At 42.6% G+C, this 24,787-nt stretch overlaps 1 protein-coding gene across 1 annotated transcript; it reads left to right on the top strand.

Annotated features, from left to right (window-relative positions):
- Positions 1-24,787, top strand: LOC144500041 (ankyrin repeat domain-containing protein 42-like). The gene is made up of 12 exons (XM_078222798.1): positions 1-73; positions 5,790-5,953; positions 7,021-7,128; positions 10,758-10,877; positions 11,184-11,319; positions 13,071-13,271; positions 15,464-15,589; positions 16,742-16,847; positions 17,141-17,310; positions 20,736-20,862; positions 22,219-22,360; positions 24,558-24,787. Exons 1-12 carry the CDS (start codon positions 31-33, stop codon positions 24,681-24,683), a joined length of 1,569 nt encoding a protein of 522 aa, XP_078078924.1. The 5' UTR covers positions 1-30; the 3' UTR covers positions 24,684-24,787.

Genomic DNA, 24,787 nt, shown 5'->3' with positions numbered 1-24,787 from the left:
CGAACATTGAGCCGGCTTTCACATTGTTTGATGCACGCTGGAGCTATGCCCGCGGTCGCTGCAGCCGCCTTAGGTAATGCGATGATTTGGAGTTTAGGGACAAATAGATTGTGAAGCGTTGAGGAAATGCTCATTCACAAGGACTGGAACGTGTCTTAAATGCAGTTTAGGACCTGAAACATTACATTTAGTTTCGGTGGAGTCAAACAGAAAAATGTTCTACAAATGTATATGCAGATTTGTTTTGTACATAAGGTATTGTTCAGATATTTGTAGTTAAAATTATTGATCTGATCAATGTTCCTCAGTTATACTATATAATTTTGCTTTGCACTGATGCTGCTGTTATCTGGACAGGTTAGGGTGTATGGTTCATATAAGTGTTTATACAAATACATGGAGTATAATGAGGAACCCATTTGAATGAATTGAGGTCCAAATTCATCTTGGAGGGTGTGACCTGGTAGCCCCCAGTGAGTCGAGGCTGCAGGATGGTCAGGGCTGGGAACTAAATACATCAAAAAGACAGGAAGGATTGGAAATTTGATGAACGGAGAGAAGTACTAGTGATTAAAGAGGAAATTACTTCTGAGAGATTGTGATAAGAAAGAGGGGTGGGGAGAGGAGGGAGGCTGCGGTGTGGTGGTATTGTCACTGGGCTAGTGTTCCATAGGCCCCAGTTAATGCTCTTGGGCAGTGGTTCCCAACCATTTTTGCGTCAGGGCACATCTTTTTACTATAAAACATTGAGGCACACCTCCTGTTTTCTCCAGCTGGCCTTTTATCACTAAAACCTCCTAAAGACATGTCAAGCCACTATTTAACAAATTTTCATTAGCTTAAGTTTATAATGAAAGCCGTATCACAATTTGCATGTCAAATACAATACTGGAGTCTATTACTCCTTTTCATCACTTTATTGGTTCCTGTTTCTTACCTCTGTCTTCTTTCCCTACTGGAAACTTTTATTTATACTTCTCTCTGTCTTTTCTCCTGTATTTCTTTTCAACCTTTCCCTGCCTCCCTTGCTTATCCCAGGCTTTTGTGCCCTTTTTTTTGTGCAGGCGCATGGGGGCCTTTGTCTTCAACTCTACGGTTGGCATCTCCAAATTCCCAAAGAATCTGGGACCTTCTGTGCATGCGTCAGCCAGGAAAGGACTGCACATGTGTGGTTCGGAATGCTCTATGTTGGTAATCCAAACCGTGCATGTGCTGAGTGGGAAAGGGCCATGCATGCACAGTTCTGATTTTTACAATAGTTAGGCCCACATACATGCTCCTGACCAATGTAGAAAATCAGAGCCGTGCACGTGCGGTGCATTCCTAGCCAGGATATACATGTGAGGCCCAAGGTTCATCTGGACTTGGAGATACTGGCCACGGAGCTGAAAACAAAAAAATTGCATCCTTGTTTAATCATTTGAAATCTTATTTTACGGCATACTTATGGGGCCGCCATGACACAGCAGTGTGCTGCGGCACACTAATTGGGAACCTGTGCTCTGTGCATGTTCAAATCCCATCATGGCAGGTGGTAGAATTAGAATTTAATTAACAAATCAAGACAGGTTATCATGTCATCAGTTGTTGTAATTGGTTTGCTAATATCCTTTAAGGAAGGAAATCTGTCATCCTTTACCTGGTCTGGCTTACATGTGACTCCAAACTCACAGCAATGTGGTTGACTCTTAACTGCCCTTTGAAATGGCAACCTTCAAAAACAATTTGGGATTGCAAAAACAATTGCCAGTTCCGCCCACATTCCATGAAAGAATGAAAAAATAGAGAAAGATTTAAGACTCCATTGGGAATTGTGTATAGGCCCTCTGGTAGCAGCTGTGAAGTGGCAGGTAACAATACAGAAACTAGACAAGTATGTAATCAAGGCAGAGTGTTTTTAATGAGGAGTTTTAATTTCCATATATATTAGGACAAGCAAATGAGCTAAAGTGAGAATGATAGCAAATTTCATGTGTGTTCAAGATAGCTTTTTTGCAATAATATGCCTGAGGTTCAACAAAGGGATAGGCCACATTAGGTTTAGTAATACTTAGCTAAGAAACCAGGGAATTATAAATCAGTTAAATCCTAACACGTGTCGTCAGGAACACCACCTATGCAGAGAAAAACACAATTAATGGGCTGAATTTTCATCTGAGCAGACACATGTTGTGAAGATGAAACAGGGGGTGTGCAGGGCTACATTTTTCCACTTTGCTTCCAATTCCCATGGCCTGCCATTTTCATTTGGTTGGGAAACATGATGGGTTGCAATCCAACATCTACAGAAAGTGACATCGGCGGGGAGAGGGGGTGGGTGTTCCTCTTTCAAAGGCAGTTAGTGCCGAATTGATTGAGGAACACAGCATCACCTTTGACCTGGCCCTCCAACCCCCAGCCCCTCTGGGGAACACCCCACCACAGCCTTTTTAAAAATTATTTTATAGGATATGGGTGTCACTGGCTACACCAGCATTTCTTGCCATCCCTAATTGTCCTTGAGAAGGTGGTGGTGATCTACCTACCTTGAACCGCTGCAGTCCATGTGGTGTAGGTACATCCACAGTGCTGTTAGGGAGGAAGTTCCAGGGTTTTGACCCAGGGACAGTGAAGAAACAGCGATATATTTGCAATCCGGGTGTTGTGTGGCTCTGAATGGAACTTACAGGTGGTGATATTCCCATGTATCTGCTACCCTTCTCCTTCTGGGTGGTAGAGGTTATGGGTTTGGAAGGTGTTGTTGAAGGAGCCTTGGTGAGTTGCTCCAGTGCAATTTGTAGATGGAACACACTGCTGTCACTGTATGTCAGTGGTGAAGGGAGTAAATGTTTGTGGAAGGGGTAGCAATCAAACAAACCACTTTGTCGTGGGTGGTGTTCAGCTTCTTCAGTGTTATTGAGCTGCACTCACCCACACAAGTGGAGAGTATTCCATTACACTCCTGACTTTGCTTTGTAGATGGCGGACAGGCTTTGGAGGGGGGTCAGGAGGTGGGTTACTCACTACAGAATTCCCAGCCTCTGATCTGTTCTTCTAGTGCAGTATTTATATGGTTGCTCTAGACTGCCCTCCCTGAAACCCCCAACCTGCCCTCACTCACCTGTGTTCCAGATTTCCCTAAGATCCTAAACCTCTCCCTGGATGCATTATCGGTTGCATCCACCACTGCCAGCCGCAATCAATATAATGCAGAGTTGCCCACTTCTGTTGGCCAGTAGCTCTCAGCAGGTGAATTTCTGTCCCTGGGGTAATGAATCTTGGGGAAGGTACTGACACTCGCCAGTAATCAGGTTGGGCCTCCCCCTTGGAGGTTTTCCACTATTTCTTCAATCAGTGAACAAATTACATTAAATTTTGTCCCATTAAACTGACCAGCACTGTGTAAGAATTCAGATGCATTTGAGTACTTTGTCCAATGCATTGAGTCATTGTCTGCATTTTTGCCATATGGAAAATCAAATATCAATGTTTGTAGGGGACTGTGTTTGAATGATTTTTGTATTGATTTAACATTGTAGCATCTGTTCACCCCTAAGACAATCTTCCAGTTTGTACCAGATACACAATCAATGAGCCATATAACTGCACCGGCAAATCTTTGAAATGCTCGTGGAAATCTTCAACCAGCCCTTCTGCCCTACAACTTGTCCCATTGTCCCAAGAATCTGAAGGCCTACCTCTTGCACCATTTTCCCACCCAATCTTGTGTCAATGACCAAATAGAAATAGAAACATATTACAAGCTCATAAAACTGTCAATCAAATGAAGCTAGCAGTCCCCTTCAATCTGTATTAACAACCTCTAAAGGGCTGAATGCGTTATTCAATATTTGAGCTGAGACAAGCATTCAGGATTAAATCATGTGGCAAAACAGATGCCTGACTATCTGTTGTGCTTTCAGGACTGGGTAGATGGGTTATTGGAGGTTTGTGCACTCTCACTGATACCTCAACCTCACCTCTGCATGTTCCTGATGACATATCTTGATGTGTTTGGTTCCTTACCCATTTTGATCAGTCACAAACCAAGGCTTTCCATGATTTGGTTAGGTATGTTTGATCTATTCAAGGATGCTCTGAGGACATCTCTAAAGTGGTTCTGCTGTACCCTTGGGAATCTTCTGTGATTACCAAGTTCCAAATAGAGAAGTTGCTTTTGGGAGTCTAGTGTCAGGCATATGAATGACATGTCCTGCCCAATGTAGATGATTTGAGTGATTACTGCTTCAGTACTGGGTAGATTAGGTTGGAAGAGGATGCTGCTTTGGGCTGCCTTTCTTGACACTGGATTTGATGGATCTTGTGAATGCATTGCTGGTGGTACTTCTCCAGTGCTTTGCAGTGCCTGCTGTAGATTGTCAAAGTCTCTGAAACATGTAGGAACATGGGGATCGCTGCTGTCTGGCAAACCATTGCCATATTCTTGAGTTTGAGATCCTTGTCCTCAAATATCTTGATTTCAGTCAGCTGAAGGATGAGCTGGCATATTGGAGGTGGTGCTGAATTTTGTCATTTATGCCTGTTCTTATTTAGAGGAAGCTCCAAAGATATGAAAGAAAAGTCCACATTTTCCAGGATTTCACTGTTAGTTTTAATCAGTGCGGGGAGGTGTTTGGCTATGGACGCTGTTACTTTGTCATCTTCCACTGCTGTGAAAAATGATAGAATGTGTTCATTTAACAAGTCTGCGATTACCTTATCGTCTAGTGCAGTCTTACCTCTAGTGGTCTTTAATAGACTCGCCTTGGCCCTTTTCATTCATAAATCTTTTGCTGTTAATTTTGATATCTCTTGCAAGTATTTTTCATATTCCTTTTATCACCTCATTACTTTCTTTGTTTCCTTTGCTGCATTTTATTAGCTTATTCTGCTAAATTTCCACTTTTCTCTGCATTGTATATGCATTCAGAATGATACTGTCACATACCTCACCTATAAACCGTTGTTGCTTAACTGTATAAGTGAAGCTTTTGCCTTCAGTGGTACGTACAGGTTTTGTATTGCAACAAAATCTTCTTTGAATACTCCCATTGTTTGTTTGGATAGTTATCCATTAGCAGCAACCGGTTTACTGCGGTCCGTTTATTTCTTAACCCTTGAAAGCCCTGGTTTTGTGACCCTGCAACTCCTTTTCTTACACTGTATCAAGTTCAGTCATATTACACTCATTCTTCCCTTACTACAGATTGTTAATTAATTCTGGTTCATGAGGTCAACAGAGTGAGGCATAATGTTCTATTGGTTTAAAAATATATTGTCCCAGAAAACTGTCTCAAATGCATTCTGGAAGCTCATTACTTTTACTCTTTGAGCTACTCTGGTTTTTCCCAGTTTTTGTGAAAATTAAAATCTCCAATTATAACCATGTTATTTCTGTGCAATGTTTCCTGCATCTCTATGTTAATGAATTGTCCACTATATCACAGTCTGTAAATGACTCCCAGCAGAGTCGTCTGTGAGTTAGGATGTGGGTAGTAGTTTTAGGTGGTCTCCAGGTAATGTACGAAAGATGGGAGGCTGCATGGGAGAAAGTTGGAACAGTCAAGCTTAGAGGTAGCAAAGGTTACTCCGGCCACAGCACCCTTGTCACCCATCCATAAGGCTGCCTCTGCTCAGTAGGAACTTCCAGATTATTTTGCAGACCCCCTGGAAAGTCTCAGTTTGAGAACCACTGACTTGCATTATTTGGGGAAGACAAATGCTAGGAAATCCGATGGGATTAAAATGCTATTGGGATCTTATTGCCAGTTGTTGGTGCATTCATTTTCTGAAATTGTTTTATTTGACAGCTGCAAGGAAGAAGAAATCTTTTGCCACTATTCATGATGCAGTTAAAGCCAGCGACGTGGAGGAACTGGAGCTGATGGTGAAAAATGGAGCCAGCATTAATGAAGTTGACCCCATTCACAAATTCACTCCATTGCAATGGGCCGTGCACTCAGACAGTTTAGAGGTGAAGAGCTATTTCCATCTGTAAAGTAAATACATGTTGATGATTTATATGAGATGCCATGCCACAAATTTTGTCAGCAGATTTTTGTAGCAGCTGGGTTTTCCAGAATATCTGTAACCCGATAGTTAAAAGAAAACAGGAGCTGCTGGATCCAGCAGGTAAATTATTTGCCAGTACTGCTTATGAGCCACGACAAGCTGGAGCGCTTCCCTGATGCCTTAGGCAAACCTACCATGATCTACCTCCCTGTGATAGGCCAACAGCCTGTGATCACTATCGCACCCACCGCCCCCCCTCATAGTGGTCTCTTACCCTCTCTCGCCAGCCAATCTCCTCCCTCTCCTCCCTCTTCCCATCTCTTCCCCTTCGGCCAATTGATCTCCCTCCCCCTCAGAACCCTGATGCTATATGTTCAGGTTTCCCAGGCACCAACAGGAGCAATACTCCCTTCCCCATTTTCCTGTAATTATTGGGACCAACGAGTCGGAAACAACTGCAATGCAGAGACCATAAGAGAAAATGTGAGTGAATCTTAAAGAGTGGAGACACAAGAAAGACATGAGGGAGGCAGAAATAATTGGAGAGTGGGAGTTGGACAGAGACCGTTGTGGGAAATGTTTATTTTTACTTTTGCCAGCATAAGCATGCAGTTAAACTTGAAACCAGTAATGCTGCTGTGCCTTACTCATTCCCATTTTCCCAAGTGTCTTCTGTTGTTTCCAGATTTCTGACTAATGTTAAAGTGTTTTGTTAAAGTGTTAAAGCTTTGCATTTACTGACACGTATACATTGAGACACAGAAGAGGCTGAGTGACGGAGGGGGAGGAATTAGACTTTTTAATCTATTTAATTTGAAAAAAGACTCTCTGAAATATGTTCAGGATTTTGAAAGTTCTACAAAATTCTCGATCTCTATTTTGCCAACCCATTAATTGTTAAATTCTACTAATTGTAATTATCATCCAGATATTTGAAAAGCAGCCTTATCATAAATTGAAAACATAGCAATCCGAATCATATTTAATTTAAAAGAGCAGGATATTAACAGTTCAGTTTCTGTGTTACAGTGCCTGCACTGGTTGCTATGGCATGGCGCTGATATGACTGATGTAACATCCAGGGGCTGGACAGCAGCACACATCACTGCCATCAGGGGTCACGATGCCTGTATGCAGGTAAATTAACTTTAGTGTTATTTTCTTCTGTACCAAAATAAATATTTTAATCAGTGTACAAGTGTGAACTAATTTAGTTTCATCGCTGGTATATAGTGCCTGTATTTTTCTATTAAGTTATAATTTCAGAGAGTGGAGATGGATGACTGAATAGGGCACAATGGGCGGCACGGTGGCACAGTGATTAGCACTGCTGCAGGTACCCGGGTTCGATCCTAGTCTTGGGTGACTATCTGTGTGGAATTTGTACATTCTCCCCATCTCTGCGTGGGATTCCTCCAGGTGCTCCAATTTCCTTCTACACTCCAAAGATATTGGGTTAGGTTGATTGGCCATACTGAATTGTCCCTTAGCATGGTAAATATGTGGGGCTACGGGAATAGGGCCTGGGTGGGATTGTTGTCAGTGCAGGCTCGATGGGCCAAATGGCCTCCTTCTGCACTGTAGGGATTCTATGATTTTACGAGATAAGAGAGGTTCCAGGTCCTGCAACAAATAGCACAGGTGTCGCATTGTCTCCTTTTGGTGCTGGCACTGTCGGCAGCATGTGATGTCAGACACTCGTGTGCAGAATTGCCAGGGGTCTCTGCTCCCGCCTTTTCTCCTCCATCTCCCCCACCCCCACTCCACCCACCGCCGGGGGCAAATGGCGGCCACATCCTGCCTCCGGTGGCTGTCTCCCTCTACTCCTGCGAGTGGTAAGGCCTCGGCCTCTTCTGTCCGCGATTATTCCTCCTGCTCCTCCTCCTCCTCAGCTCCAGCAGCAACCAAAAGAACAGCAAGATCAATGGCTTGCATTGCAAAAGCCATTTGTCAATCTGAAAGGTGGGAATTTGGGGAAGGGGAGAGACAAATGAAGAGGTTAAAGAACTTTGCTCGCCCCCAGGCCAGCAACACACACTGCCCATTCCCCCCCCCCCCCTCCACAGCCTACCAGCACCACAGCCCCACCCTCCCATACCCTCCACAGACCCCCAACAACACACACTCCCCATACCCTCCTCACAGCCCCCCTCCCCCAGCCCGTTTTGGGCAGGGGCCCGATTGTGCTGATTTTTTCTTTCTTGGTAAAACATGAATGGGCTCAAAAACGGACGCCATTTCTGCGAGTCACATCACAGCCGATTTTACGACTTTTTCCTGACGCAAAACGGGCGTGATGAGGTCGTAAAATTCTGCTCATGGAGTTCACCTACAGTGACGGGTGGCTGCACTGATTCAAGAAAAACACAATATAAACTATGAACAAATGAAATAAAGATTTTTTCACTCTTCTACTGTGTATTTTTGATTTGGCATCTGAATCTGAAAAATAGAGAGTAATATAGTATATGTTAGAAACATTTGGAGGCATATTAGGTTTCAAAGAGACGCATTCATGTGGCAACTCGGGCCTCTTTGGCTAAAATGAAGCTCTGTTTAACCTGAATTTGAAGACAGCTTCCTTGTATTGAGAGTTTGCTCTATTCTGCCTGCTTTGCTCACTCCTTTTTCTCCTTATCTTCCTTTTTTTCTTGGGATATGGGAATAGGTCATCTCAACTTGGACTGGCTCAAAACTGTTCCTGCTGTATGCTGGTAGGCACTGAATTGTCAACACAGCTTAGAGTCTTTGATGATAAGTGTGAAAATTCTGGTGGCACAGTGGTTAGCACTGCTGCCTCACAGCGCTCGAGACCCAGGTTCAATTCCTAGCTTGGGTGACTGTGTGGAGTTTGCACATTCTTCCTGTGTCTGCGTGGGTTTCCTCTGGGTGCTCCAGTTTCCTCCCACAATCCGAAAAATGTGCTGGTTAGGTGCATTGGCCATGTTAAATTCTCCCTCAGTGTACCCGAACAGGCGCCGGAGTGTGGCAACTAGGGGTTTTTCACAGTAACTTCATTGCAGTGTTAATGTAAGCCTACTTGTGATGAATAAATTAACTTTACAGCTCTAATCTTCTGAGGTTCGGGGTTATTAGATTCATAGAATCCTACAGTGCAGAAGGAGGCCATTCGGCCCTTTGAGTCTGCACCAACCACAATCCCACTCGGGCCCTATCCCCATAACCCTACTTATTTACCCTGTTGACCCCATGACACTAAGGGACAATTTACCATGGCCAATCAACCTAACCCACACATCTTTGGAGTGTAGGAGGAAACCAGAACACCCAGAGGAAACCTCGCAGATGCAGGGAGAACATACAAACTCCACACGGTGACCCAAGCCGGGAATTGAATCCAGGTCCCAGGAGCTGTGAGGCAGCAGTGCTAACCACTGTGCCACTGTGCCACCCCAAGGTTAAGGGTTAAGGTTTATTATTGTGGCTGCGCAGTGAATGTTTGTCATGTAATTAACTTGTGCTATTGGTTACCTGTTTGAGTTAGTCTCATTCCCAGCATTGTCTCACGCGTAGCATTCACACTTTAATTTTGTTCGCACATTTTGAAGCCTTGAAGTGTTTTCAGTTTCTATCATGAGAGCAGCTTATGTAAGGAAATGTATTTGGGGAGGGCAAACAAGGCAAGGGCTTGCAGTAAATAACAAGATGCCTGAGATTATACAGAAACAGAGGGACCACAGATTCCTATAAGTAGCAGGACATACAGATAAGGGAGTTAAAAAGGCATACAAGATAGTTGCCTTTATTAAAATCATAGACTCCCTACAGTGCAGAAAGAGGCCATTTGGCCCAGCAAGCCTGCACTGACAACAATCCCACCCAGACCCTATTCTCTTAACGCCACATATTTATCCTACTAGTCTCCCTGACACTAAAGGGCAATTTCACATGGCCAATCAACCTAACCCGCACATCTTTGGCATGTGGGAGGAAACTCATGCAGACATGGGGAGAACATGCAAAGAATTGAACCCAGGTCCCTGGTGCTGTGAGGCACCAGTGTTAACCACTGTGCCGAGACATAGGATATAAGAGTTGGAAAGCTTTCCAAGAACTGTATAGAACATTAATTAGGCCACAACAGAATACACATTGCAGGGAGGATATGTTTGCTCAGGAGACTGTGGGGAGGGGATTTAGAAAGATGTTGCGTGGAATGGAGAATTTCAGCTTTGAAGAAAGATTGGATAGGGTAGGGTTGATTTCTTTGGAACACAAAAGGCTGAGGGGGGAATTTAATTGCGGCAAATAAAATGATGAGGGGTCTAGATAGAGTGGAAATGAAGGACCTATTTCCGTCGGCAAAGAGATAGAGATTTAAATTGGTAGATGGGTCAGCAGGAAATGTTTTCACCAAGAGGGGGGTAGAAGTCTGGAACTCATTGCGTGAAATGGTGATAAAATAGAGGCAGAAAATCTCATTGCGTTTAAAAATACTTGGGCCGGGATTTTCTGGCGCTGTTGTGGCATGTCCCGCTGCGTGAGGTTTGGGAGCCTAGCCAGAAGTCCCGTGACTTTTGGCGGGACCGGATGATCCTGGTTGCAGCCGAGCTGGAAAATCCCACTCATTGATTTGCACTTGAAGTACTGAAATATACGGAGTTATGGATCAAAAACTAAAAACTGAGGTTCAGCTGGAGAACTGTTTCTTGCCAGCACAAGGCACGACGAGTCAAATGGTCTCCTTTTGTACTAAATTCTCTATGTCTGTATTTCACAAAGAGGCTTCATGTGTTGCTCCTCAGGCCCTGATAACAAATGGTGCCAATTTGACAGCAAAGGATGATAGAGGCTGCACTCCATCGCATCTGGCTGCTGCCCACGGACATTCGTACACACTTCAGACCATTCTTCGCAGTGGTGTGGTAAGGAACTGTTAGTTAACTAATAGGGTTAGTTTTCTTCACAGTATATTTCATGGTCTTTCGGAAAGGGACCATTCATGGATGCAAAGTAGATTGTAATAAAGTTTGAAAATAACTTTCGCTATTATCATTGGCCCGGTTAGTTTTATTTGGTAAATTCAATTGATCTCATGGTTTTAAACACTGAATAATGTGAAAATGATGATCTAATTTCACTTTTTTGGATATCTGGGCTCTATGCACATTCGATGTTTGCTGAAATATAATGTTAAACAGCAGCTTTCTTTTCCGTTTGTTTTGTTCTAGGATGCAAATCCAGTAGATAAAACTGGTTGGAGGAATGTCCATTATGCTGCCTTTCATGGCAGGCTGGGCTGCTTGCAGCTTCTGGTCAGGTGGGGAGCAGACGTGAATGAAGTGGATCAGGATGGCAATTTACCAGGTATACTGTAACGCAGGCTTGTCCTATCCTTTGACATGGTGGGGGGAGGGGCACATTTCAATTATTTTCTCATTCAAGGGGCCGATGAGCAATTTTCAGAAAGAACAGGTTTGGCACAACATTCACCGTGAGTTTTTTAAAAAGCTGGCACGTGAAAAGAAACAACTTGCTGAGCAAAAAAACGAGTCAATGCAGTCAATTGATAATGTTAAGAAATGAGTAATAAATAAAGTTGACAGAGTGTGAGAGAGTGCCTGTTATGTGGAGGTGAGGGTGAATGTGAATTCTGAGCCAGACGCATGCACACACTCCTCTCTCTCTTGCTCTCTCTATCCCCACAAATGCTCTGTTGAATGCCTCTGCCATTTCCTCATTCCCCATGATAATTCCTCCTGTCTCTGCTTCTAGGGGACCAGCATTTACCCTAGCTACTCTTTCCCTTTTTATATACATATATATATATATAAAAACAGATTGTAGGAGCTTTTATATTTCTGGCTAGTTTATTCTCATTCTATTTTCCGGTGGCACAGTTGTTAGCACTGCTGCTCATAACGCCAGGGACCCGGGGTTCAATTCCAACCTTGCGTTACTGTCTGTGTGGAATTTGCACGCTCCCCCACATATCTGCGTAGGTTTCCTCCAGGTGCTCCGGTTTCCTCCCACAGTCCAAAGATGTGCAGGTTAGGTGGAAATGCAGTGCTAAATTGTCCCTCAGTGTCCCAAGATGTGTAGGTTATGTGGATTAGCCATGGTAAATGCCCAGGGTTAAGGGGATAGGGTGGGCAGGGTGGACCTGGGCAAGATGTCTGTTGGAGAGTTGATGAAGTCTCGAAAGGCTGAATGGCCTCCTTTTGCACTGTAGGGATTTTGTGAGCTTTTTGGTGGCCCTCTGCTGGTTTATAATTCTCAGACTAGCTGCTGCTTTTTTCTTTCAACATTATAAACCTCTTCTTTTAATCTAATACAATCCTTAACTTCCTGAGTGAGACTCTGATGGGCCTTTTTTGCTGAGTTTTTGTTTTTCAATGGAATGTATTTTTGTTGAACATTTTGAATTAGGAAATCCGGCACCTGAAGCAAGGAAAAGATAAGGTCGGAGAGACAGTAAACTTTTTTATAGCACTGCCTGAGGGCCACGAAGAACAGAGGTGTTTCCCCCATGCCCTTTCAACTGTCCCAGGGTCAGGGTTTGGATTTTGTCCCCACTGGTCGGATCAGGGATCTGATCTACCTGGCTTTGTAGTCCCCTCGGGTGTGGTCACTGCCTGATTGGAAGCCTAGTCTCTCAGTCAGGCTGACTCCCAGACAGGGAATCTGTCAGGGCCAAAATATGTAGAGTGTGGAGTTAAATCTCCCCAGAATATGGGGAAACTCTGACTAAATGTCATTCAACTTTGGAGGGTAGTCAAATCCTAAACTATTCACTTCATGAGTGACATCCATAAGCATGCACTTTCCAGTAATATTCACTGGATATGAAGCAGCAGTGAGATTCTGACTGATTTAAATTGATTTTGTATACTGTCAAAATACTGTTGAGTGAATTGTGCTAGGTGCTATTGACAATTTGGTTGTTTTTTATTTGAGTTATTTTAAAGCAAAGATATCGGCCAGAACTCTACCACCTCGTCTGCCATGGAATTGGCACGGGCGAGAGTCCGACAACGGAAATCTCCATTGACCTTAGGTGGGAATTTTCGGTCTTGCCCATGTATTTTTAAGGTGTCTTGTTATTCTTTTCGTGCTAGCTCATCTTGCAGCAATGGAAGGCCACTTGCATTGCTTTAAGTTTCTTGTCGGCCAAGGAGAAAGCATGACCCACATACTGGGAGCCAGGAATGACCAAGGTGAAACTCCAAGGGATCTTGCAAAGAGATTCTATAAGGACAACATAGTACAGTACATTGCAGCTGTGGAATACGAACGGGATCATCCAGTTGATCAAGAAAGTAAGCAGACAAGATGACGCAGTCACATTTAGTTCACTAAGCAGTTGCTGCAAAATATCGTGTTTTTTTAAGGAAGTGGTTTGTTAACATTGAATACGGAAACTTTGTGACATTTGCAGAACATTAAGCTCTCAGTTTACGATAATGGTATTTCTTAAGTGATTTGTTACAATCCAATTAGGGACCAATACTTTTTGTTTAAAGTAGGAAAAGTTTGGAATCCCAGTTACCTCCTAGGGGAAATAAGCCACAAGATTCCATGGTTTCAAAAAAATAAAATAAAGATTACTATATAAAGTCAGAAACTCTTAACGATTTATGACATTGATCTTATACTCTTAACATTCAGAATTAACATAATAAACATGAATTAACAGGCAAACTCCAGTCAAACAATCCACACTGCACATTAAATAGCAGAAGTGACCAAGATAGATTCCACGTATTTCTCAGCAACCCACCCAGACATTAGTAACTAACGTGAGTCGCAAAATCTCATTAAAATTCTTTCTCCCACACAGGGAATTTCAATTTCTTATTTTTGAAGATCTCGCCTCTGAATTCTCTCAAAAGCCACTCCGTCACCTCCCAATTGTTCAATCTCCTCTCCTGAAACTGCATTCCACCGGATTCACAAAGCTGTACTTTCACCTCTAATTGCTGGCACAATTCCAACTCTTTCGCAGACTGTAAGCTGGCACTGCCCCAGATTTCTCTAGACTTTGGTTTCCTGGCTACACCAAACTATTTATGGCTCCCAGGGCTTCCTCTGAGCCCTAACCCTCTCCAGCACAGAACAAGTGACTTTATGCCATCTTCTCAGTTCCCCAGGACTTCTTATGTGCCCTAACTGCACCAAATTACTTCCAAGTCTTCTCTGTGTTACAAACCACACACGATTCAAAGTACAATGAACCCCCTCTACTCCCCTTAGCCAATGCACAGATAAATTGAAACTAGAGATCCTCCTTAAGCTCCACTGTCTCTAAGATGATGTAACTTTCCAGGGTTCACTGAATGCTTTCAAAATTAATTTAGCTCTAATTCAAAACAAAACATCTCTGTTTTTTTCAATCAGTGTAGATATTGCATCTCCAGTTCACCAGCTAAAAGTAAGTCCACCTGCTATTTTATGGCTCCACCATTTCTATTCTGACTCTATTAAACATGGGTAACCTTCTGAACTGCCATTTCCTGAGATGTTTTGGCAGTCTCTAAAGTCCAATATTTTAGTAACCTCACCTTCTACAACTTACCAAAGTATTAACATGAACCATGATCTAGATATTTATAACAGATTGTATGTAAAATTGCAAAGAAGGATTCATGAAAAATATAGTTTTTTTCATTGTTGAATCCTTTGTGAAATCATGTTTTTAAAAAGCTTTTGCAGAATATTGAAATGGGTTTCTAAATAACTGTTATCAGTAGAATTAACAAGCTGCCCAAGTGAGGCAGAATGAACAGTGTGACTTTTTTTAGCCCTGCAGCTGTGATAGGACTGCACCAAAGGTCACCTAGTTGACCTGTGTCTGAGAAATAATGGCCCGGAGCTCAACTGTCACAGTCACTTTGAGAAATAAACATAAAGGGAAGAAGGTTGGAAAAGTTAGTTCTCCATAAATAAGTTTTTAAGTTAATTTATTAGTGTCACAAGTAGGCTTACATTAACACTGCAATGAAGTTATCGTGAAAATTCCTGAGTCGCCGCACTCTGCACCTGTTCAGGTACACTGAGGCGGAATTTAGCATGGCCAGTGCACCTAACCTGCACATCTTTCGGACTGTGAGAGGAAACCAGAGCATCCAGAGGAAACCTATACAGACACAGAACGTGCAGACTCCATCCAGACACTGGCACAAGCCGGGAATTGAACCCTGGTCCCTGGCGCTGTGAACCAGCAATGCCAACCACTGTGCAACCGTGCTGCTGAGAGAGTCCGAATATGGCTGAAGTTGTTCTTAGCTTTGAAACCTCCAAACAATTGCTTCAAGAGCAGCATGATCACCTGGAAGCATATACTTACCATACTGGTTGTGGAGTGAGGGAAAATATGTGGGGGTACATAAATGGGTAGAGGCAATGATCCAAAGAATGGTGGGTAAATGAGTACCTGCTATTATTATTTTGAAAAGTTTGAAAAATGCCCATGAGTAATGATGATCTATTTCTGCTTCCTGCTTATTTTTAGATCTCGCATTTCCAGCTCATGTAAGTGCTTTTAAAGGGGATCACGAGGCCCTGCGGCATCTGGTGGAATCTGGAGTAATCAACATCAATGAACGAGATGATAAGGGGTCCACTCCCATGCATAAAGGTATTCCCCATCTTCTCCGCAATATTAGTTGCAATAACAATCATTAGCATATTGGTGTTTTATTTCTGCAACCTTTGCTTAAAAGCTGCCATGGTAAAGGCCTCTGCCAACCAATGCACTTGTACATGAAAAACCTAAACCGTCTCCGTTCAGCTCAGAACTACCCATAATTTGGCAGAATTGACACTGAAATTATCTGAGAGGGGTTTGAAAAAAATTCCCACTGGTTCACAAGATGGTACCTTTTTGAGGTTTTGCTTTAGGCAGGCGATCAGAATTGGAACACTAAATTTGTCCTTGAAATGCTCAATACTGATGTTTGGCGCTAGTGGAAAATTAGCCACAAAAAATAACCGGGAAACTGTGAAACAGAAGTAGAGGATCCCCCCCACTGGTATATGCAGAAATTAAATCTGAAAATGCATCCAGTTGCCTAGCCCAAAATAATACAGACCTAATAGGAAAAGTGAAAGATCAAAGTCCATCTACTTAAACTCAGATGATTCATCCCAAGTATGGAAATACAGTAATGATTTAACTGGTACAGAGCATAGGTGATTTCTGCTAATACACCGAAAATCCCACCCAGTCTGTACAAAGTTAGATTATAAAATTAAAAGTGCAAAAATGTTGGAAAGTTGCATAGCCATCCATGCCAAATGGATGAGATGACATGATTTTTTTTTTCTGAATTAATATTAGAATAGGTAACTACAAAATGGAGTCAGAATAAACAACAGTGATTTTTCTTAACAGAGGCTAGGAGCAGTGGGGGGACAAATGGATTGTCCAGGTACGCAAATCACTAAAAGCTGGTACACAGATAAAGAAAGTAACCGAAAAGGCGAATTGAACTTAGGCCTTTATTTCAAAGATGTTGGAATTAAAAAGTGCTGGGCAGTTAATGTACTGCTAGCATTTCAAATCCTGTTCCACAAAACTTCCACCAAGCATTTGCTTTAAAGATTCCATTTCCACAGGCTGCAAGCCTTACAATAAAATTAGTTTGAACACCATTAATAAATACAGAATAGTTGCTGTAACAGAGGGCATGTGGTCAATAATGGTACTGTGGACAGAGATGATATGTCGTCTTTTCTTCATGGCAAGGTTGGATTATATGTACCTAACAGTTGTCTGTACAATTCTCAGCTGCTGGACAAGGACACGTTGGCTGCCTGCAATGGCTCATAGAGATGGGAGCAGACCATCACATCAGAAATGATGCTGGAGAGACACCAAAGGATGTGGCTAAGAGGTAATCAACATTAGTTGTTAAGAAGTTGCCTTTAGAAATGTATGATCTTCTAACTTCATCTGTAATAATGGGCTAAGCTTTCAACTTGAGACCTATCTTGTACCATGGCCAGCAATATGAGAATCTTAAGACTTTCCATAGTCTCTACCAAATGTTTCATTTTAGGTTATTTTAATAATTTGCATTTCAGACAGGTTTTTGGGGGGTGCGTTGCACGAATTAGGTTCAAACCATGCTTATGTTTGTACAGACCAGATCTAACACAAACTGACCCTTGGATTGCTATAATACAGATTTTCCCAATTGGCAGCTGTTAATCTGCTGGGAGGAGGTGGAGATGATGATTCTGATGAAGAGCTGAATAAAGACAATCCCAGCTTCTTTGACCAACATGGTATAGAAGGAAGCACAGATAACCAGGACAACATGAACCTGAGTGCTGGCCAAAAGAGGGAGGCAAGGAGTAAGTTGATATTCTTTGTGTACTTTACATTGAATGATATGTGATCCTGCAGAGTGATTTGGAATACTAACAGGTTGAGGTACTCTGCTGTTCAGGATATGCCAATTTATCTCACTTCACTTTCAAGTGGGCTGCAGGAATTGTCCATGGCTGACATGACATTTTTAAATGCTGAAGAGGGAGAAAAATGCAAACTATATAAGTAATCACTTTGTAATAGGGTGGCAAAATGGTTAGCACTGCTGCCTCACAGTACCAGGGACCCGGGTTCAATTCCGGCCTCAGGTGACTATCTGTGTGGAGTTTGCACATTCTTGCCGTGTCTCCGTGAGTTTCCTCCAGGTGCTCTGGTTTCCTCCTACAGTCCAAAGATGTGTAGGTTAGGTGAATTGGCCATGCTAAATTGCCCCTTATCATAGAAATCATAGAAACCCTACAGTGCAGAAGGAGGCCATTCGGCCCATCGAGTCTGCACCGACCACAATCCCACCCAGGCCCTACCCGCTAATCCCTTTTTTTTTTACCTGCTAATTTACCCGCTAATCCCTCTAACCTACGCATCCCAGGACTCTAAGGGGCAATTTTTAACCTGGCCAATCAACCTAACCCGCACATCTTTGGACTGTGGGAGGAAACCGGAGCACCCGGAGGAAACCCACGCAGACACGAGGAGAATGTGCAAACTCCACACAGACAGTGACCTGAGCCGGGAATCGAACCCAGGACCCTGGAGCTGTGAAGCAGCAGTGCTAACCACTGTGCTACTGTGCCACCTTAGTGTCAGGGGGATTAGTGGGGTAAATATGTGGGGTTACGAGGATAGGGCCTCGGTGGGATTGTTGTTGGTGCAGGCTCCTCCACAATCATCCTCAACACCGGTGCCCCACAAGGCTGTGCTCTCAGCCCCCTACTATACTTCTTATACACCTATGACTGTGTGGCCAAATTCCCCTCTAATTTGATTTTCAAGTTTGCTGACGACACCACCGTAGTGGGTCGGATCTCAAACAATGACAAGACAGAGTACAGGAATGAGATCGAGAATCTGGTGAACTGGCACGGCAACAATAATCTCTCCCTCAATGTCAACAAAACGAAGGAGATTATCATCGACTTCAGGAAGTGTAAAGGAGAACATGCCCCTGTCTATGTCAATGGGAACGAAGTAGAAAGGGTCTTGGTCGACACTATAGTTAAGAAAGCCCACCAACACCTCTACTTTCTCAGAAGATTAAAGAAATTTGGCATGTCAGCTACGACTCTCACCAACATTTACAGATGCACCATAGAAAGCATTCTTTTTGGTTGTATCACAGCTTGGTATAACTCCTGCTCTGCCCAAGACCGCAAGGAACTACAAAAGGTTGTGAATGTAGCCCAATCCATCACACAAACCAGCCTCCCATCCATTGCCTCGGCAAAGCAGCCAGCATAATTAAGGACCCCAAGCACCCCGGACATTCTCTCTTCCATCTTCTTCCTTCGGAAAAAAGATACAAAAGTCTGAGGTCACGTACCAACTGACTCAAGAACAGCTTCTTCCCTGCTGCTTGTTGGACTTTTGAATGGACTTACCTCGCATTAAGTTGATCTTTCTCTACACCCTAGCTATGACTGTAACACTACATTCCGCACTCTCTCGTTTCCTTCTCTGTGAACGGTATGTTTTGTCTGTATAGTGCGCAAGAAACAATATTTTTCACTGTATGTTAATACATGTGACAATAATAAATCAAATCAAATCGACGGGCCGAATGGCCTCCTTCTGCATTGTAAGGATTCTATGAATATAGACGCAACTCTCTTCTTTTTTTTCATTTTTGCAGGAGTTATGTTCCCCTGCCCTGTCCTCACTCATCCTTCATAGAACCATAGAACCATAGAAAATTACAGCTCAGAAACAGGCCTTTTGGCCCTTCTTGTCTGTGCCGAACCATTTTATGCCTAGTCCCACTGACCTGCACTTGGACCTATATCCCTCCACACCCCTCTCATCCATGAACCTGTCCAAGTTTTTCTTAAATGTTAAAAGTGACCCCGCATTTACCACTTTATCCGGCAGCTCATTCCACACTCCCACCACTCTCTGCGTGAAGAAGCCCGCCCCCTAATATTCCCTTTAAACTTTTCTCCTTTCACCCTTAACCCATGCCCTCTGGTTTTTTTCTCCCCTAGCCTCAGCGGAAAAAGCCTGCTTGCATTCACTCTATCTATACCCATCAAAATCTTATCCACCTCTATGAAATCTCCCCTCAATCTTCTACGCTCCAGGGAATAAAGTCCCAACCTATTCAATCTCTCTCTGTAACTCAGCTTCTCAAATCCCGGCAACATCCTTGTGAACCTTCTCTGCACTCTTTCAATCTTATTTACATCCTTCCTGTAACTAGGTGACCAAAACTGTACACAATACTCCAAATTCGGCCTCACCAATGCCTTATATAACCTTACCATAACACTCCAACTTTTATACTCGATACTCCGATTTATAAAGGCCAATGTACCAAAGGCACTCTTTACGACCCTATCCACCTGTGACGTCACTTTTAGGGAACTCTGAACCTGTATTCCCAGATCCCTCTGTTCAACTGCACTCTTCAGAGTCCTACCATTTACCCTGTACGTTCTTCTTTGGTTTGTCCTTCCAAAGTGCAATATCTCATACTTGCCTGCGTTAAATTCCATTTGCCATTTTTCAGCCCATTTTTCTAGTTGGTCCAAATCCCTCTGCAAGCTTTGAAAACCTTCCTCACTGTCCACTACACCTCCAATCTTTGTATCATTAGCAAACTTGCTGATCCAATTTACCACATTATCATCCAGATCATTGATATAGATGACAAACAACAATGGACCCAACACCAATCCCCGCGGCACACCACTAGTCACAGGCCTCCACTCAGAGAAGGAATCCTCCACAACCACTCTCTGGCTTCTTCCATTGAGCCAGTGTCTTATCCAATTTACTACCTTCCTTCTGTTTCAAATCCTGTAATGGGCTCTGATATGCTTCCCTTTCCAAGTTTCCCACCACAACTTTCAAACCTCCATGGAGCAGACATCAAGATGATGTTGGGTATCTGGGGTGCTTAGTGTTGAATTGACCAGCAGTTGTTTATTTGGTCCTCAAAGATCTGCTCCCTATAATCTGCACGATGCATCTTCCTTTTGCTTTGAAAGAAAATCCCAAATACCTGTTAAACAGAACATCACACATTTCACAATGGCATACATGAATCCTTTTCCTGCAATAACATTTCCACATATTGTACATCAAATAAATAACTTCCTTGTCTTTCTTTCATGAATAATGTATTGGTGTTTACTTTAGAACCAAATTTTAGCATTATTGTACTTTCATATGGGGAAACGTTCCGTCAATCAATATTTCTCCCTTACTCAACATCTTGTGTTTGTCAATGCAGTGAGGGCCTATGAAAAGATTGAAAAATTCGTGCGGTTATTAGAAATTGCAAAAAGCAACTACAGACAACTTGGAGGCATGCTGGAGGAAGACCACTTCCGGCGGAAGGAAGAGAAAGAAACAGAAAGGTAGTTATTTAGTGCAACTTTTTATTACTATAAAAATGCAGGGTGCGCACTCTCAGTAAAGAATCCCACTCGTTACACGTGGCAGAATAGTGGCTGTGTTGCCCATTGAAATAAATAGATTGAAATCACACACAAGGGTTCCCACCAACAGTATGGAAATATATGCTGTCGGTGCTGACTCGATGGGCTGAAGGGCCTCTTCTGCGTTGTATGATTCTATGAAAATTGATCTAACCATTCTCCTGTTAATGTAGTAAGTCGTTTAGTATGGAAATTTGAGAAAACAAATGGTTCCCTTTATGGTACCAAAATGGGTGACTGTAATTTATATGATTAACTTTAATTTAAACTGAATTAGAATTATGTGAGGAAATTCTGCCTCTCTTCATTGTACTAACTCAAACCAACTGAGTTGGTACAAGAGCGTGATGTATATCTGCACTGAGCTGCTGTGGTAGAATATGACCTCGCTTGTGCTATCTGCTGCATATCTAGTTCTCGGGCTCAGCTATACTTTTCAGTTAGAGGACAAATGTTTGTTGGAAGAGCTTTACCTCACACTGAACCTGCTGAATGTCACTTGTCAGTGCTGTAAACCACCACCAAGTACAGAAACAAGAAAATGTTGCCATTATGTTGCTGCCAGATGGGACTGCATTACAATACCTGAAAAAAAGTCTTCTATAATTTCAAGAGCACCAGGTTGAATTTAGTTCCTCGCTTACAATCTAAATTGAAAGAATGCACTTCATCAAGGTGGAGGGAAGTACTTGGGAACCAAATTTGTTTTTAACTAAGGTTCATTAATTTTTGCAAGGTGAACAGGTAAACTGGCAGAAAGCTGCCGTCGCGTGTCTCTGGTATAAAAGATTCACAGTAAGAACCACATCATAAAAGATTCATGCATACTCCCCAGTACTTCTGTATGAACTATCTTCCTTCTCTGTAAGGAGACTGTTTGGTGTGAGTTAGATCTTAACGAAAGTAGCAGTTTGGGTGCCGGAATTTACAGCAGCATCATTTGGCTAAGAAAAAGAAAATCAGCCAAGGTTTCCACCCCTGATCATTATGTAAGAGAGCCCACACATATTCTGTCCTTTCATAGGTTGTAAGTTTTGCTGGTGGGGACATTTGTTGTCCATCCCTAATTGCCCTTGAGAAGGAGGAGGCTGGGTGAACACTAGGCTGCAATTTGCTCCATAGTTATATATGCTTGCTGGCACTCGCTACCAAAGTGTACACAGGAAGTTGCTTTCTTCGGTGGGGAGCAGCATTTAGGAAATATTTAGAAAGGCATGGATTATTCAAGGACATTTAACATGTGAGGAATGTGGAATGCCATTTCCCTTTGTACAGAATGCTGCAGGAGCTGCAGGCTCAGTTGGAGTATGAGCGCTTACGTCGGGAGAAGCTGGAGTGTCAGCTGGATGACTGTCGAGCAGAGATAGGCCACCTAAATCAGTGTCTGGAAAAACTGAAGACATCTGATGGCTCTGTGGTGAGTGCGTCATACCAGTTCAGCTGGTTTGAAGATTATTCGTACCAGTGAACAATGTAAATGCACGTACTAGTAACTTTTTTTCAGTAACTCAACTAATCTTTTAAAAGGGAAATTCCAATCATCTCTCCTCTGGCATTCAGTTCCTGCATCCGTGTTTTGAGTCCAGTCTGTTATGAAGTTTGGAGCTGAGTGGTTCTGGAAACCCTAAACTAACATGTTAGAGCGTAGGTTATTGATGAGCAGGTGTCATTAGTGACTCTTAGTAATCACTGCATCATAGAAATTTATGGTGCAGAAGGAAACCATTTGGCCCATTGAGTCTGTGCTGGCCTCAAAATATCTAATCCCACGTTGCAGCCTTTGGTCCATAGCCTTGTCGGTTACTGCACTTCAACTTCATTTTCATTATTGTGTATTACTTTGTGAGCCTTGTTTGGTCTTCTCAAATGCATTTCTCTGGATTGAATTCCATTTGTCACTTTTCAGCCCATTTGACCAGTTTATTGATGTCTTCCTGCAGCTTACAGCTTTCTTCCTATCAACCCCAGACCCAATTTTTGTATTATCTTCAAACTTCTTAATGATGTCCCTGCGTTTAAGTCTAAATAATTGGTAGATGCCACAGGCAGTACCTGAGCTTGATGAACCCCACTAGAAACAGCCTTCCGGTCACAAAAACCCCCACTGAACTTTACCCTTTCGTTATGAGCCAATTTTGGGTCCGACTTGCCACTTTCCGTTGAAATTCCAGGGACTTTTACTTTTCTGACCAGTCTGCCACATGGGATCTTGTTGTGAAAGCCTTGCTAAAATCCATTTAAACAACATCAAACATGCTCCCCACATTGGCCCTCCTTAATACCCCCCACCCTCCAAAATCCAATCAGATATAGTCTTCCTTTAACAAATCCATGTTTAATGTCCTTGATTAATCTATGCCTTTCTAAATGATGATGACATACTGCTCCTCAGAATGTTTTCTGAGGTTAGGTGGACTGGCCAGTAATAACTTGGTCTATCCCCTTCTCCATTTTTAAACAATGGTAAAACATTTGCTGTTCTTCAGTCTCCCAGCACCACAGCAGCAGCCTGAGAAAATTGGAAAATGATGGTCAGAGCTTCTGCTATTTTCTTCCTCTTAAAAATCTGAGGATATATTTAATCCAGGCGATGTTATCTATCTACACTCAGTGATGTTTAACCTCTTAATATTTACTCTTTCTCTATGTTTATACAATCCAATACTTTATGTTCCTCCTCCTTAGCTACAACGTATTTCTCCTCTATTTTGAGCATTTTTGTATATCCAAAACATCTTTTGTCCCAATGCAACCCACCCTCCCCCACAGGGCTATCTGCCACTTGTTCTTTAGTTTTGCTTTCACTGAGCACCGACCCCGGTTCTCCCATTAACACATTCTGATATCTTACCTTTACGCCACTAATTGCCCCTTCTATAGTCTTTAATACTGCCATGAATGCTTCCTCTGTCATGTGACCCATAAATCTTTGTTGCAATTTCTCCTAATTCCCATCAATCACCAATCTTCTACTCTGCTCCACCTCCTCTTATCCGTCACATAAAATCCATCACATTTCTCCCTCTCTTTAACTCTGAAGCAGAGTCATATGTACTAAAAACATTAACTCTATTTCTCTCTCCACAAATGTTTTGCCAACATTTTCTGTTTCAGACTTCCAGCATCTGCAGTGTTTTGCTTTTATTCTGTGTGTTGCTCGAGTAATCTATGGGACAGTTCTTTGTCCCTAAATTTTAATAAGGCTTTACCGAATTGGCTGGATTGGGATTTCCTGGGTTTTGTAGGGATTACCATGTTTGAAGCTCTTGCTATGTCACTTTAGGATGCATTAAGAGACAACCATATTGTGTCGGACTCCAGACTGCTAAGTTGTGGCAGGGTTCCTTACCCGAAGGGAAGTAATGAATCAATTTGAATAAGACAACCTTGCAGTTTTCATGGTATTTTTTTCTTGATGCTAGCCTGTAATTTCCCAGGTTTTCCGTTGCAGAGCATTGATTATGCAATGACATTGGCACTTACACTAGTGCAAAGAACCATTCTTGCAAGGCAGATAGTGTTTACCAGAATAGAGTCACCCTGTTTCTTTTGTGGTAACTTCATTTATTTTTTGCTTGGATTCATTTATACTTTTTAAAATTTTGCCTTCACAGGAAGAGAGCTTTGAAGAGCCAGTTAAGGAGAGGAAGAAAGGAAAGAAGAAACAGACAATCAATTCTGGAGGTGTGTTTGTGCGGCGTATTCCTGACAGGAACCGCACCAACTTCAGACCTCTCTGACACCTCGGAATCCTTTGGCATGAGCTTGTTCAGAATATAGTCTTACCTGCACATACATTGTTCTCCAATTTTACAATCTCTTAATAAACAAACAATTTACAGTC

The sequence above is a fragment of the Mustelus asterias genome, chromosome 10 (genome assembly GCF_964213995.1).
Source record: "Mustelus asterias chromosome 10, sMusAst1.hap1.1, whole genome shotgun sequence".
Taxonomy (NCBI): domain Eukaryota; kingdom Metazoa; phylum Chordata; class Chondrichthyes; order Carcharhiniformes; family Triakidae; genus Mustelus; species Mustelus asterias.
This window is presented reverse-complemented; position numbering and strand designations above follow the sequence as displayed.

Bases quoted from the DNA above. Each gene is read 5' to 3' on its own strand.
- LOC144500041 (XM_078222798.1), top strand. From the start codon at position 31: ATGCACGCTGGAGCTATGCCCGCGGTCGCTGCAGCCGCCTTAG. The intron at 13,272-15,463 runs GTAAGCAGACAA...GCTTATTTTTAG, and splicing joins TCATCCAGTTGATCAAGAAA to ATCTCGCATTTCCAGCTCAT. The intron at 16,848-17,140 runs GTAATCAACATT...GCTATAATACAG, and splicing joins CCAAAGGATGTGGCTAAGAG to ATTTTCCCAATTGGCAGCTG.